This window comes from Antechinus flavipes, chromosome 3, assembly GCF_016432865.1.
Source record: "Antechinus flavipes isolate AdamAnt ecotype Samford, QLD, Australia chromosome 3, AdamAnt_v2, whole genome shotgun sequence".
In the NCBI taxonomy this organism is placed as follows: Eukaryota; Metazoa; Chordata; class Mammalia; order Dasyuromorphia; family Dasyuridae; genus Antechinus; species Antechinus flavipes.
The window spans coordinates 377,975,134-377,990,639 of NC_067400.1; the positions used below are offsets into that span (position 1 = coordinate 377,975,134).

The 15,506-nt window shown below is 32.3% G+C and overlaps 1 protein-coding gene across 2 annotated transcripts in view; it reads left to right on the forward strand.

Moving 5' to 3' along the window:
• EPC2 (enhancer of polycomb homolog 2) overlaps window positions 1-8,995 on the forward strand; it is a 158,762-nt gene extending 149,767 nt beyond the window's left edge. For both annotated transcript variants that reach the window (XM_051985839.1, XM_051985840.1), the window contains 4 exons: window positions 1,188-1,324; window positions 2,590-2,749; window positions 4,677-5,010; window positions 7,731-8,995. In XM_051985839.1, coding sequence (XP_051841799.1) covers window positions 1,188-1,324; window positions 2,590-2,749; window positions 4,677-5,010; window positions 7,731-7,803 — 704 coding nt within the window. In that variant the 3' untranslated portion in view covers window positions 7,804-8,995. The remainder of the gene's footprint in view (window positions 1-1,187; window positions 1,325-2,589; window positions 2,750-4,676; window positions 5,011-7,730) is intronic.
• The last annotated feature ends 6,511 nt before the right edge of the window (window positions 8,996-15,506 follow it).

Below are 15,506 nucleotides of genomic sequence, written 5' to 3' on the forward strand. Positions count from 1 at the left end.
ATTCCTTTGTTTTAATTATCATTGAATAGGCATTTTATATATACAATTTGAAATTTTCTTACAGTAAAGTTTTGCTTGGTTTAAGTGTTCAGAAGGTAGTCCCTTAAACAAAATCTTTAGAATTTTATTTGAACTGAGTGTTGTTCATTTTTTTATTTAAATCTACCAGTCTTTCTTATCTGTTTTGTAGCTATGAGACATTTGATCAAACGGTGGATTTTCACTTAAAATACAAACAAACATTCCAACTTGTTTTTTGTATGAATTATTGATTTAGGTCTGATTTCTTTTAGTCATTGAACTTGTGAATGTGATAGCCTTGACACCCAAATGTTTTGTCAATAAATGCTATCTATTTTCTGTTAGTATTTGTGTAACTGAATTTTCACCATTCTTATTATATTGCTTTGTTTTTTATCATCAAAGATATAATTTATTCATTATTTCATTTGCCTTGGTTAAATTGATAGTTTAGAATGGCAGTATGGAGTTGTCTTTCTAATCCATATTAGAAAATACTTAAGTTAAAATCCTACTTCTGATACATGCTGAATTTGGAGCACAGGTTATTTGTCTCAAGTATGTTTGACACATCTCAAAAAGACTCTTTTAAGGTTATTGATCTGCCTGGATTTTTAGAGTTTCTGCATAGGAAGATCACCACATTAATGAAATCATAGCTCTTGACCTAAAGAGGGGAGGGAAGGGAAGAAGAACATGTTGGTTTTATTGGATACTAAAAATATATCAAGTTATTTACAGAATATAGAATTAACCACTAACCTCAAAAGGTAAAAATTACATAATAGAGGTATAATTCAGTAACCATTTATCAAGCACCTGCTTGATGAAGTGATAGTCACTGGGGGTGATACAAAGAAGAATACAACCCTATTCCTGGAATGCCCTCATGGAGTTTGCAGTCTAGTAGTGATGAAACAGTAAGTATAATCACATCTAGGAAGCTTGTTATTAAACTTTATTATGGCCCTCAAGTAAGCTGTGGCCTTCTCCAAAAGATTCGTTTTTAATTATGTTTTCTCTGTATGTTTATTATAAATCTCATTATAAAGGTTTAATAATATCATTTCACCTTTTTTACTCTGATTTATGATTATTTTATGATAATGTTTTTTAAATTACCTTTTGTGGTATACTTATTTCTGAAATTAATGTCTTTTATACAGTAACGGGGGGTATCACAGAGGAGCAGTTTCAGACACATCAACAGCAATTAGTTCAAATGCAAAGGCAGCAACTTGCTCAGCTTCAGCAGAAACAGCATTCTCAGCATTCCTCACAACAGACACATCCAAAAGCACAGGTAAGTCATTCTAAGACTTTTCTTTCTTGCCTAATTTTTTACTTCTGTTTAGCACAAAGATTACCATGATACTTCTGCTCTAGGTTTAGAGGGATGAATAAATTTCCTTTCAACTAATATGTCTATTTTTAAGAAGTAAATTTCCTTAACTTATTCTTGAAATTTAGAATGTTTCAATGAGCCAGATGATTTTTTAATGCTTTCTTGATGAGGAAAAAAACAACAACAAATTCAAATTAAGAATAGATTACAAAGATGTTAGGATAGAGTATAATTGGAAATATTTATCCCAAAATAGAACTTTTCTGATATATTTTATTATTATCTAATTATTTACACAGCCACTATATTGTCATGTTCATTTTAAATGAAAGATTATTATGTCTTAATTCAGTAATTCCAAAGGAATAATTCCAGTCAATCACTTCACTCTGTGATTGCTGCCTTCCTGTCTGTCATTATAACTTCCATAGAGGACTGAGGAGAGCTTTGCAAAAATAATCTATTGTTGCCAGAAATTAGGGTTTTTTAGTAAGTCCTCAACATAACTATAAATATCTAATGGGGGAAAAAAATAAAAATAGTGGAAGTGGTTTTTTTTTTTTTTTTCATATGCCCCACATTTGAAACCAGTGTGATGTTTCAAAATAAATAATACATATGGGTTTATTAAGCTTTTACTTATTATCTGTATATTGAAATAAAATTGCTCAAATTTCAAGATAATTGTGCAAATTAATTTGATTATGAACTTTGCCCAACAGTGAAATTAAAATGACTATAATGTATTCCTAAACATCTGAGTCTAGACCTTTTTCAGCTGTATACTATCATGATCTTGGATCCAAATCTTTTGGTAAACAAATCTGCTAGGATCTACCAATATTGATGCTGACTGTGGTTTTTGGACAGGGACAATTTCTACCTTATCCAGAGGAATTCTAGATCTAAAACTGAAAGGGACCTAACAAGCTGCTTCCTTCACCTTTTACTGATGGGAAAACTTGGTTTCAGGGAGAGTAAATGATGTAACCAAGGTCACACAGATAGTAGGTGTCATGGGAAATTGGAATTTGAACCTAGGTCTTGGTTCCAGAACAAAAGCTCTTTTCATTTTATGGGCTGCTTCTTCTAGATGTTTTCATTTGTGTTTCTGAAATGGTTCCAAAGAGGAAGGCAGCAACCTTTTAGGGCCATCCCATTCTTCAGTGTGCTTTGGAAGTCACAAACAGAGAATTAAGAATTTAACTTTGTTCATTTTGTAGGGCTCAAGCACCTCTGACTGTATGTCTAAAACACTTGACTCAGCCAGCGCCCACTTTGCTGCATCTGCAGTGGTCAGTGCACCAGTTCCAACTCGCAGTGAGGTGACCAAGGAACAGAGCACTAGCCACAGTAATATAAATGGTGTTGTCCAGCCTTCAGGTAAGGCTGACATTTCAAGTGGTTTTGACTGGAGGAACTGTCCAGAGCTCAGACACAGAGAGGATAAATGACTTGCCAAAGTAAAGTTGCACACCTGGAATTCCAACTTAGATTTTATGACTCTATACATTGACTACTGTATCACACTGCCAGTTATGTTATCCAAAAAAGTTAGGTTTTGGTTTCCTTTTTGTTAGCATCCTGTGACATTTATGGCAACAGAATGGAAAAGATTATAACATTAATACTTTATTCATGTAGAAATTTTTTAAAATGCTATAGCTGGTATAATTTATAATTTTTCCACTTTTATCTCTGTGATAATTAATGATTAGTAATTGATTATTGTCCAAAAATTAGCTGAAAGATTTAATACAAATTAAAATGTTTTATTTTTTTACCTCTTAGTAATGTGAGGAGTTTAATTTACCAGTCAAGGGAAATCTTACTCCCAAAATTGAAATACTGCAATTGGGTATTTTTGGGGCTTAGATTTATATCTGGGGGAGGGAGATAATGGTATAGAGAAAAATGTCAGTGGTTCAGTATTCTATATGAAAAAAAAGAAAATCTTAGATTGAGCCTAATATTTTCTACACTTATTTTTGCTGTTCTTCATTCCTCCTCCTAATTTCTTAGGACAGTCTCACCACCATTTATCTAATCTGTTGTGCTTCTATACCATCATCAACACATTATACATCAGATAATAAATGACTATTGTCATCAGCCACAGTTGAAGAAAGAGATTTAGAGAGATGAAATCAGTGCTAAACTTCCAGTCTTTGAAAACATAAATAGCTGTGTATACAGTGACTCACTCTTCACCCTGATCAGTATTGATATGAATGCCTGACTGTTTTTCCCATCTGCCATGGCTCTTCAGAGACAACCATTTTTGCATCCATTACCCTTTAATATTCTGTCCACCTGCTAGGACACCAAAATTTTTTCATGTTTCTTTGATGGAATTCCTTATTCCAGATTATATCATATTGGTACCTATGTCAGAGTTTCCACAAATTGTAGTAAAATGTAAACTGACATTTTTACCTACTTCAGCCTCCAAAATATACTCTTGATTTCTAGAACTTACATATCACATTGTGCCTTCCTGCTTTAATTTGCTAAAACACTGAAGATAACTGGAAACTGTGTCTTTCATGATCCCCTTCAATAAGTTTTAGGTTTGTGGGAGGTCAGTGTTTTGGATGTTTATTTACTTTAGAAGTAAAGAAATGAAGAGTAATAATGAATTCCCATTGAGATCAGATGTGGACATAAACAGTTTGATGATTAAAAACATTTTGTCAACCTGCCTAAGTTAGAACAGTTGGTTGCAAAGATGATTTGGAAAATGGTGGGTGGCAATAATTTTTTAGTGGGAGTAATTTTGGGTAAGCTTACAATAGTTAAAAATAATGGGTAAGATGACTTGGCAAGGATTTAGGTAACCTAGTATCAATGTATGAAAGGAATATGACTTAAAACACAGCATTTGTGGGGCAGGCTAATGTCTTATTTTTGTTTTTTATTCAATCTTAGATATTTCTTCCTTGAATATAGCTTAATTTCTCCTTCCTGTTTTTGCCAAAATATCTGTAAAATAGGAGGTGCATTGCTTCATCCAATTATAGTTGCCTATTTTCAATAAAATATGAACATCCCACAATAATCCATTTCCCTTTTTGTATGCTCCTTTTAGTGAAAATGAAAATATGGTAAAATTCTAGTGTGCTTAGTTTTTGGACCCTCACTTTAGAAATGATAAAATTTTTGGGAAAAGTTCACATTTTCATTAATAAAAACATTTTTTCAATCCTAGTAAAATATTTACTAGCATAGATATTTGTTTTATTGTAGTTTAGTTTTAAATAATTCTATTCACATTTTCACCAGATGACCTTTTTTTTTTTTTCTTTCCTAGGAACCTCTAAAACTCTATACTCCACCAATATGGCTTTATCATCCAGCCCAGGGATTTCAACTGTACAACTTGTAAGGACAGTTGGTCACACCACCACAAACCACTTAATCCCAGCATTGTGCACAAGCAGCCCTCAGACACTTCCCATGAACAATTCCTGCCTGACAAATGCAGTGCACCTCAACAATGTCAGTGTTGTTTCTCCAGTCAATGTGCATATCAATACAAGGACTTCAGCACCATCGCCAACAGCCTTAAAACTTGCCACAGTTGCTGCCAGTATGGACAGAGTGCCAAAGGTGACTCCTAGCAGTGCCATCAGCAGCATAGCAAGGTGTGTGTCAATTCCTAGAACAGAATAAAATCCCAGAGTTATAAGGGGCTTTATAAAAATTTATATTCCAACCTCCTCATTGTACAGATCAAGAAACTGAGTGCAGAAAAGTGATATATCTATATCTATATATATCTATATATATAATCATATATCATATGACATATATATGTGTGTATGTATATATACATGTGTGTATGTATATATATATATGTGTGTGTGTATATATATATGTGTGTATGTGTGTATATATATATATATATATATAAACATTTAGCCTGTAAGTTGCAGAGTCATAGTAAAAACCAGAAAGCAGGTTTCCTGATTCTTGGTTCATTTTTCTATCCACTATATATTGCGTTGACTTAAATAGACAAGACAAATGAAGATGCTTGCTGACTGCTTTTAACTTATTTAAAACAAATGGGTGCTACAGTTTTTAAACTCCAGAGATATGATGAGAATAGCAAATTCATACCTGTATTCAAGATATCTAAAATTACAGAAATTATGTAATGCTTTCTTATTCTTCTCACATCATCAGATGTCTTCCTCCATTATCTCTTTTATCCTTAACATGAAGAAGTATCCACATCTAATACTGTGCATGACTGATGATCCCGTCCTCTCTTATCTAGCAGATTTCACTCTTTGTCTCTTTGTCTTCTACTGGCTCCATTCCTGGGCCTACAAATGCACCCACATCTCCACAATCCTTAAAAACAAACAAACAAAAAAAACAAAAACAAAACAAATAAACAAACAAACCCCAGTATTCCAATGGCTATCATTCTATATTTCTCCACTTTTATTGTCCAAACATGAGAAAGCCATCCACATTGTCTTTTCACTTCCTCTTTTCTCATATCCCTCTAAATCTTCTTGAGTCAGGCTTCCAATCTCATCAGTGAATGGAAACTACTCTCTAAAGTTACTAAAGATCTCTTAATTGTCAGATCTGTGGCATTGTCTTATACTTTTTCCTTCTGTATCTCTTGTAGCATTAGACATTTGACCACTATCTTTTTATTAATCTCTTATTTCTGGGTTTTAGAGTACCTTACTTTTTGTTCTCTTTCCTGATTTACCACTTATTTTCTTCAGCTTAGCTTATCATCATCCATATTCTAACCTTTAACTGTTCATATATTCCCCAAGACTCTGTTCTCAAATCTCTGTCCCTCTCCTTCTCTTTTCCCTTTCCCTTATCAGCTTCTGTGGGTTCATATATCGTCATTATGCAGACAACTCTATGTATATAACTAGTCTTTTAAATCACTAGTCCTGAATCACAAATTGCATGTTGAACATTTCTATTTAACTGCCCTGTGGGCATTTCAAACTTAATATATCCAAAATTGAGTTCGTTATCTTTTCTCCTAAACCCTTTCTACTTTTGAACTTCTATACTTATATAGACAGCACCACTGTCTTACAGTCAACCAAGTTTACAACTTGAGAATAATTTTGTAATTTATACCATCCTTCACCTTCCTCACACCACATTTCCAGTTAATCTTAACTTTCTCTCTCTTCCTTGCTGCCTTACTACTTCTTCCTCTCTCTTCCTTTTTCCCCCCTCTTCCTTACCCTTCCCATCTTCTGTGTAGTCAACAAAGTAATATTCTTAAAGCATTAGTCTTACCATCCTAGGATCAAATGCATGCTCCTGTATTTTGCATTTAAAACCCATCATACTCTAGTTCCAGCCTCCTTTTCCAGCTTATTAGACATATCTTCTTACATTTTTTTCCTTTGGCCTAATAAATTTCCTTTATTGTCATTCCTTTCTCCATTTTTCATCTCTTTTCCTTTGTACAGGCTGATCTCCATACTAGTAATACACTCCTCATTTCCATCATTCCCTCATCTTCTTAAAAACTCCGCTTAAATTCTGATTCCTATATGAGGCTTTACCTGATCTACACAGCTGCTTTTGCCAACTTCCCCCACCCCCTGCAATTTCCTCGTATTTATTTTGAATATATTTTTTATATTTGTTTATGAACACATGTTGTTTTCTCAGCATTTGACACAGTACCTGGCACTGTCTTAATATTAGCATTGTATAATAGGTATTTAAAACATGTTTTTGATTAATTAATTGATTTTTACTATAGAATAAGCTTTCAGTTTTCTTTATATGTCTCTTAAAAATACACAATGTACTTTCAAAGCAGTGATGAGCTCTTAATTCCTTTTCTCTTAGCAACTTGCATATAGCATCCACTCATTAAATATTTGTTAAATTGATGAATGAGAAACTTTTGATGACAGCCAAGTAGTTAGACAAGGATATTATATTTAATAGATTGATATGCATATAGTCATACCTACTAATTTTAAAAAGACATTAAATAAAACTATGTGTCACTATGTATAATATTTCTGGGATATATCTTAACCATAGAAGTTCTTTCAGAAGATCTTTTGATTTTTTTGTTACATGTTGAAATTGTTCATTTCATCAGTTCTATCAATATTTCTTTACAAATATGGTAAGGCTGGCCAAAAATACTATTTTAATGAAGTAAAGAATACAATCAGCTTTTGAGCAGATTAAAGGGATTTCTTCAATAAAAAAGAGCTGTACTTTTCTTTGTTACCATCCAGTTGTCAGTTCTTGATTTTGATGGGCTTACATAAAGGTTTTTTGGGACATAAGCAAAGTTGACATTATATTTAAAATACTAATATTTATATTATTATTATTGTTTCAGAGAGAACCATGAACCAGAAAGATTGGGTTTAAATGGAATAGCAGAAACAACAGTAGCCATGGAAGTGACATAACCTCCAACTGGTAGCGCTGACCTGTGCTGATGGTGTGTAGTCATTTCTTTTCCAACTGAATGCAAAATACAATGCTCTGTGGATCACAGAGAGCTAAAATGGACCTATTGAACTATCAATATATCGAATATTAAATCGATATATAATGTACATTTTGTAAAATTGGGAAAATCACTACCTTGTAAAATAGTTTATTTGTATCATCAATATTATTTCTGTTACTTGAATAGTAGATATTCATCATCATGCTTTTGCACTTGAATTTGCAACTGAATGGATTTAAAAATAATTCTTTAATGGGATCATGAGCATGAAATGAGATCCTGCATCACTTGTTTTAACTATTTATTTTGCCATGTTTACATTTTGTATCTTGTACAAATAAATCAAACTTTGTGTCTAAAAAGTTAAAGATTCATAGCTAGGAAATGAAATTCTTGTAATTTTTTTCTAAAGGAACTGTAAAGTTTTCACTTGGTTCATTTTGTTTCACAATTTGACTAGATGGACTTTTTGGTAAATACTTTAGTGGCATTTCACTGTCAAATATGAAGTTCAAGGCAAAATAGTATTTTCTATTACTGTGCAGGGGAAAGGGATGGATCGATACATGCAAATTTAATGTAGTAACTCACTTTTCCATATATTTTGAATGTATATTTCTATTTATAATACCAGTTTATAAAAAATAATTACACAGAAAAAAACTGACTAGGAAAAATTATGCATCTGGCACATATAAACTGTGCAGATAAGAAAATTTTTCAACTGATTACATTTTATCTGAAGACTACATATTTTAACGGCTTTAAAACTGTAACACACCACATAAAGAATATTTTACCAGGTATGTATTGCATTATATCATTGCAATAATTATTGGATGTCTAGATATCGAGCCATCCCAGGTGGTGGGAGGGGGGAGGGTTGTGGCAAGATTGTCTTTTCAATTTCAGAGAATTTTCCTGTGGCTACAAGGCAAGTAACGGGTTGGAAAAAGTCTGACTGTAAGCGTTGGACACCTTCGTAGTGTAGTGTTTTAGTGACTTTTTTTATACGGTTCTTGTAAATTAGATATGTGTAGTGGTGTTTCAGAATGTTTGTTTATGCACTAGTTCAGACAACTTTCCCTGTTACTTGTTCTTGATAAGTGAAAACTGCAGGGAAATAAAAATACATATCAAAACATGAACATGTTGCATATGTTTATTTCAAAATTAAACAGTATAAATGGAAATTTAAGGAAGATAATAGCACTTAGCAGCACTTTTCATTTTCGCAGTGCTTTTCAAGCATTAACAAAGAAAATTATAATAAGCCTATCACCAGGCATTATGGTTTTCCTGATACAATATCAATATAAGCTACTTTTGAGATGGAAAGATCTTAAATATTTTACAGAATGTAATTAATTTGCAGTATAATAGAAATTGGAAGTCACAAATGAGCCTCTTTATGAATAAAAGTTTAGTGTAGAGTTACTTTATAAGGGTTTTGTCACATGAGTGGGGAATATAACTACTTTTAATGAAAAATGATGGAAACTACATTTTAAACTTACATCAATGATTTTATACTTTACAGTTTTATTGGCAGTCCTGGAAGTTGTGAATGGTTGTGTCAGTTGAACTTATGGGCCAAGATTTTAGAACAGCAGGTGAAATTTCTGTTGAGAATAATTTTAATTGGGTCCTAAATTTGTATAACCATTTATGGACAAAAATAGAGAAAAAAATAAATTGAATTTCGTCCATCAATGTGACCTGATAAGATCCATACTCTTTTCTTCCATTTTACACATAATTTTTTTGAGTTCTAGTTGCTGATTTCAAAAAGGAAACAACTTTGGTTTGGTATGTCCTCTGAATAACTCCTGCTTTCCATGGAAGTGTCTTCATTGGTGCTACGGGAATATGACAACTATAGAGTACAGATTCATGAAAAAAATTTTTGGTTTTGTTTTTTCTGTTCTAATAAAAAGAAATCAATTTGCCTGGGACAACATACATAATTAGTAATTATACTAAAATGAAGAGACCAGCAGTATTTAAAAGATTAAAATAACTTTGGGGGGATGTTATCAGATCAATAGTGTATCAATTACTATTATTTTTGTACTTCAAAAGATCCATGTTTTCAGCTGTGTGGCCTCCATTGATTTCCTCCATTGATACAGATTATAACCTCTCTGTTTTTTAATAGATAATCTTCATGAGTTACTGTGGTAAAAAGAAATCTACCTAATATCCAAACTTTCTAACCAGGCTGATTCTCATGTGATAGTTATTTGGGTTTAGCACCATGTCCTTGGTGGAAGTTTTTCATTTAGATAAGATTTGGCATAGTGTAGGTCTCCTGGCAAAATCCTTTGAGGAACCAGGATTATCACTATACTGTTATGAGACTTTGGTAGAGAATTAAACACCAGTAACATTTTCATTCTTTTGAAACAAAGCAGAAAGGTAAGCTTTTCTAAACAGAGAAGATTGATGGGCAGTATTTCTGTTTGGTGTGTATAAAGTATCTTTCAAAAATAATCAGATGATCAATTCTTTTTCCATTTTGAGGTAATAAAATGTGGTAAATGGTGCAGCACAGTAACTGCATTTTAAAATAGTACACAATTATCACTTCCACATTTTAGAAAGTTAGGGGCGTGGTACTGTTGTTGGAAAATCTACATAGCCTTCCCCCCACAAGTCCCCTTCATAACAGAAATCTGAATTTTCTCTTCCATATTTTAGTGGAGTATTTATAATAACTTATTGTAAAGTTGGAATTAGGCAGTTCTGAGTTCTAAACTTTTTTGGTGTCAGCTGCTGGCCTTTGCATGTTATCTGCAGCTTCTACTGAAACTTTCTAAAACTTCCAATTTAATTTCCTATGCTAATCCACAATATATTGAAACCACAGTGATGTGGAAGGCATACTATATTATTATTTGTTGACTTTCTAATTAGAATTTCCCACAGTAAATACTCTGATATTTTGAGCCATCAGAACGAGTCATTTTCAGCAGTTAAGTTTTCTAACAGCAAAAAGCTAACTTAAGTCATGGAACTTTATAATTTTGCCATTTGGGGAAACTTGGCAAATGTCAATTCTTCCTTTCTTATTTGAAAAAATACAGCTCATAATCTAACCTCTTCTTAACTCAAATCACTTTGAATAGTAGTTATCCTATAGATGTAACTGAAGATGAAAATGTAGATGGTACAGAACAAAGGACTAAATGGGAATTGATCCTCTCAGTGACTTTAAAACTTTTTTCAAAAAAGTTTTTGATATTAGTTTCCTTCCTGGTTATTTTCCTCTTTTCATATAGGTGGAATTAAGCATGTACAGCTTTGCATGACTAATTAGGATAATATAACCTACCTGCTTTTCACTGCAATTACAGCTTTCTCCAAATTGACATTTTATTTCTCTAGAAAATCACTCTACTCTTCATTGTTGTGATCAGTGTCTTTTAACCCATGAGCAACATTAGAAGTGACTTTTCTCCATCTCTTATCACAGTAGATTACAAGTACTTCTTTGTCATTTTTTACCCATTCTCTTTGTCTCGCTAGTTTTTTGATGTAGTATGAAGGCGTCCCCTGACTATTTCAAGAATTTGGTAGGCTTATTTTTAGAATAGTTTTCATCACCAAATGCAACTTCTATAAGTGATGCCAGTGCATAATTTTCTCTGTTTTCTTTAATGTTTAGTTTTTAACAGAAATTGAGGCAGAAGCAACTTGTAAACTTCCATGTTGGTAAATGCTAATATCTTTCATAATATTTCATATATTGAGTTTTATATCATCAGTTGAATCAGTGACATAACATGAAGTTAAAAAATAATATAAGATACTAAACTTCTTTTCACAGCTTAAACTTCACAATTATTTTACAATATGAATAACTTTGCCATCCTCCTGGCAAACCTATGGTTTAGAAACATCATTTTACTACAGATACAAAAGATAGAAGCAAGTTGAAAAAATGTTTCTTTATGCATTAATTTGTGTCCTATAAGTAGCAAAAGCCTTCAAGTTGATTTATAATTTTATCTGAGGGAAGCCTCTCTTCAGCTTTCAATGTCTAGTTTTAGAACTGAAAGGGACTTTGGAAGCCATTTAATCCAGATCTTCATTTTACAAATGAAGAAACACTTAAGCTAAAATAGTGACTTTTCCAAGGTCATCCAGGCAGAAAAATAGAATTTAGGCCCCAGGTCTTCCAACTCCAAACTCAAGAGTCTTCTTAATTATGCCCCACACTCCTTTGAAATTCAGTTTGTCCTTGTACTTAAACCTGGGAAGATATGGTTTTCTAATACTTTTTAAAGTAGAAGTTAAAAAGCATTATCAAATTTGATAAATTCCAAAGAATTAAGACAATTCTTCTGGAGATAGACTAGGCTCATAAATGAATAGTCTTCTCTAGATTCATTGTTGTCTGTCGATTTCACTAGCCATGTGTATTCTAAAGTAATGTTTCATTTTGAAAATCCATGGTTTCTCTTTCAAAAAATGATTAATCACCATCATTTGCTTATTAAAAAAAAGAAGTCTTCTCAATTAGCAATGGGCCAGAAAAAAAGGGAACCATTATCTTTTCACTGAGGGACTGTTACACAGAAATATGATATAGGTGCCATAATTTAAGTAGGTACATAATATTAATTTACACTCATAGAACTTTCCTCACAACATGAAAATTGAGGCTATAAACTTGCCTATGATTTTGTGACTTAGGAAGTTTCTGAGGTCAGATTAACACTAGATCCACAGATATGGTAGAGCCAGTTTTAACTCTCAAGCAGACTGTTAAATTTTCTGACTGAGCATTAACACCTCATAAATCAGCATTGGCCACAATCTGGCTTTAATTGTTTTTTTGATTAATCAGACTTAAAATGTTAATAATGTAGATGAAACTTTAAAAGGTGTCTTTGTGTGTGTGTGTGTGTGTGTGTGTGTGTGAGTGTGTGTGTGTGTGTGTGTGTGTGTGTGTACATTGTTCCCTTCCCCTTCTCTCTAGCCTGGTTATTAAACATTAACTCTCTATTGCTTTGGACCATTGCTTGAGCTCAGTAGAAGGTTTAGTGAATGAACAACAACAATAATAATAATTGGCATTTACATATGAAGGTTTGCAAAGTACCTTACATCCATTATTTGGGTTTAACACCCATCAAAACCCATCTGTGCTCTGCCCTTATGTTCAACATTTCTCCTTTTCATGGCTTATTAAACTATTAAGAGTTTTTCAGATAGGAAATTATCTTTTAAACCATGCAAATTTCAATTCAACCAAAATTATTAAGCACCTGTTCCAATATATTATGTGAACTGCACATTTTCCACATAAAATCTTGGTTGTGATAAAAGCTGAAATTAAACTAAGCCCATGTCACCTTAGTGGCCCATGGAAGTAATGCCTCATTGGCATGGTTTTTAGCAACAAAATAATCCAGTACAACAAATTATTTCTCTAGGCCCAATTACAGTCACTTTCTGTGAAAGAAAAAAAGGCACACAAACTGCTCATGTCCTCTTCCCCTACTGCTTCTCATTTGCTAATTTATTAAATAAATTTGAAATATAGATAATAATAGATGACACTTAATTATAGGAGCATTTCATTTTTATCACTTTCAGTATCTTCTTTTAGGAAGATGGATCTAAAAATCAACATTTTATTTAAGCAAGTTGACTTCATTAAAAGGTGAAACTTGATTTGAAATATAAAGTTATTAAATTGGTCCTCTTAAGATTATTTATAAGAACCTTTTAAAATAATGTTTGACTTCTTTGTCATTAAATTGCTTATAATTCATTCTTATAACATTTTATTGCACAAATGATAATGGGTAAATAATGACAGAATAAACTTTCAGCTACAGTTTTCTGTTCACATATATAAGGAACTATTAGCTTTCTATTGAAAAGTAAGAAAACTTTGGAATAAAGTCTTATTTGATGGATATAACATTATCAGTGATTGTTTTTAAAATTCTTGCTACTCCTATAACCTTTTGTCCTAGAGATTTCACATATACCTCAAGGAAGTTATTAATGACAAGAAAAACTCCACATGCATCAAAATATTTACAGCAACACATTCTGCGACAGGAAAGAGCTAACGATATTTTGTTCAATTATTTTCAGTTGTGTTCAATTCTTTGTAACCCCATTTTTCTTGGCAGAGATACTGGAGTAGTTTACCATTTCCTTCTCCAGCTCATTTTACAGATGAGGAAACTGAGGCAAGCAACGTTAGGGACTTGCCTAGGGTCACACAGCTAGTAAGTGTCTGAGGCCAGATTTGAATTCAAGAAGAAGAATCTTGCTGAGTCCTGTCTCAGCACTCTTATCTACTGTGTCAGTTAGCTACCATCACTTGTAGAATGGCTAAGACAATTTGTGGTATATGAATGTAATAAAATATTGCTGTATTCTAACATGATGAAACAATGAATGAGGCAAATATAGAAAAGTGTGGAAAGACTTAAGTGAACTGATGGAAAGCAAAGTTAGAAGAGCCAGGAAAACAGTTTACTCAGTAATTTCACAATGTAAATGGAAAGAACAAACACAAAACATTTTTTTTTAAATTGCAAAATTATAAAAAACAAATTTGACTTTAAGGAAGAAATATGAGAAGACACCTACCTCACTTTTGCAGAGGTAGGGAAAAGGTGTCTCCAGGCATGGAACATTGCTATGATGTCAGATTTTTTAAATGTATTGATCAGTTTTACTGGGTGTTTTTTTTTTTTTTCTCTTTTCTAAAAACAATTCTTTGTTTAAGGGATGGCTCTCTGGGAGGAGTAAGTGATGGGACACAGAGGGAAATCTAGACATTGTAAAAATAAAGTTATCAATAAAATATATTTTTAAAAAATATAATGTCTATGACAGATCATTGTTTCCTAACTGCGTTTTATTTTTGGATTGCCACTTGATTGGAAGCAATTTTTCCATAGTTGCTGGGAACCTAGGAAAATATCCAGTAGAATTGTCTACTCAAAAGTATCAAGATTCCCACTCTTTTTTTTTTTTTTTTTGTCTTAATCTGATTCTAACTAAAGAATACTTTAACTCCATTACATGTAAAACCTCAAATTCTCACAAATGAGTAATGATTTCTAGATTTGAATTTTGGCTTTTTAGAAACATTTTAATAATTTTTTTTTTTACATTTTCTTCATCTGCTTTGTTCACCTGTATTCCAATAATTTTTGGTTTAATTTGTTTTCAGATAAATGCTAGTTCTGCCTAAATTGAGAAGAGGAAGTAAAAAGAACTCTTGCATATTCAAATAGTGTTTTGCAAATTATTTGGGGCAAGAAATCATTTTTATATGACTTAATTTTATCATTATAAATTTGATTTTACTGACATTAGCTAGACTGGACTGTCTAACCTTGACCAGATATAATAGGATTGATCTGATTTCCCTTTTAGTTGGTTTTCTGGCAGTTGAGGGCAGAATTTATGTCATGCCCGTGTATTTTATTGTTCTATTATATTGTTAAGTTATGTGTTTTTAAGAATAATATTAACTCCAAGGAAATAATTATATACTACTTGAAAAACAAACTTCAACAATTGTTAAAGGTATTGTAGTAGCTGTTGATAAGGGAAAATATAGCATTTCAAGAATCATTCAAGCCCACAATGAAACAAGAGTCACACCTAAGCACAAAAGAA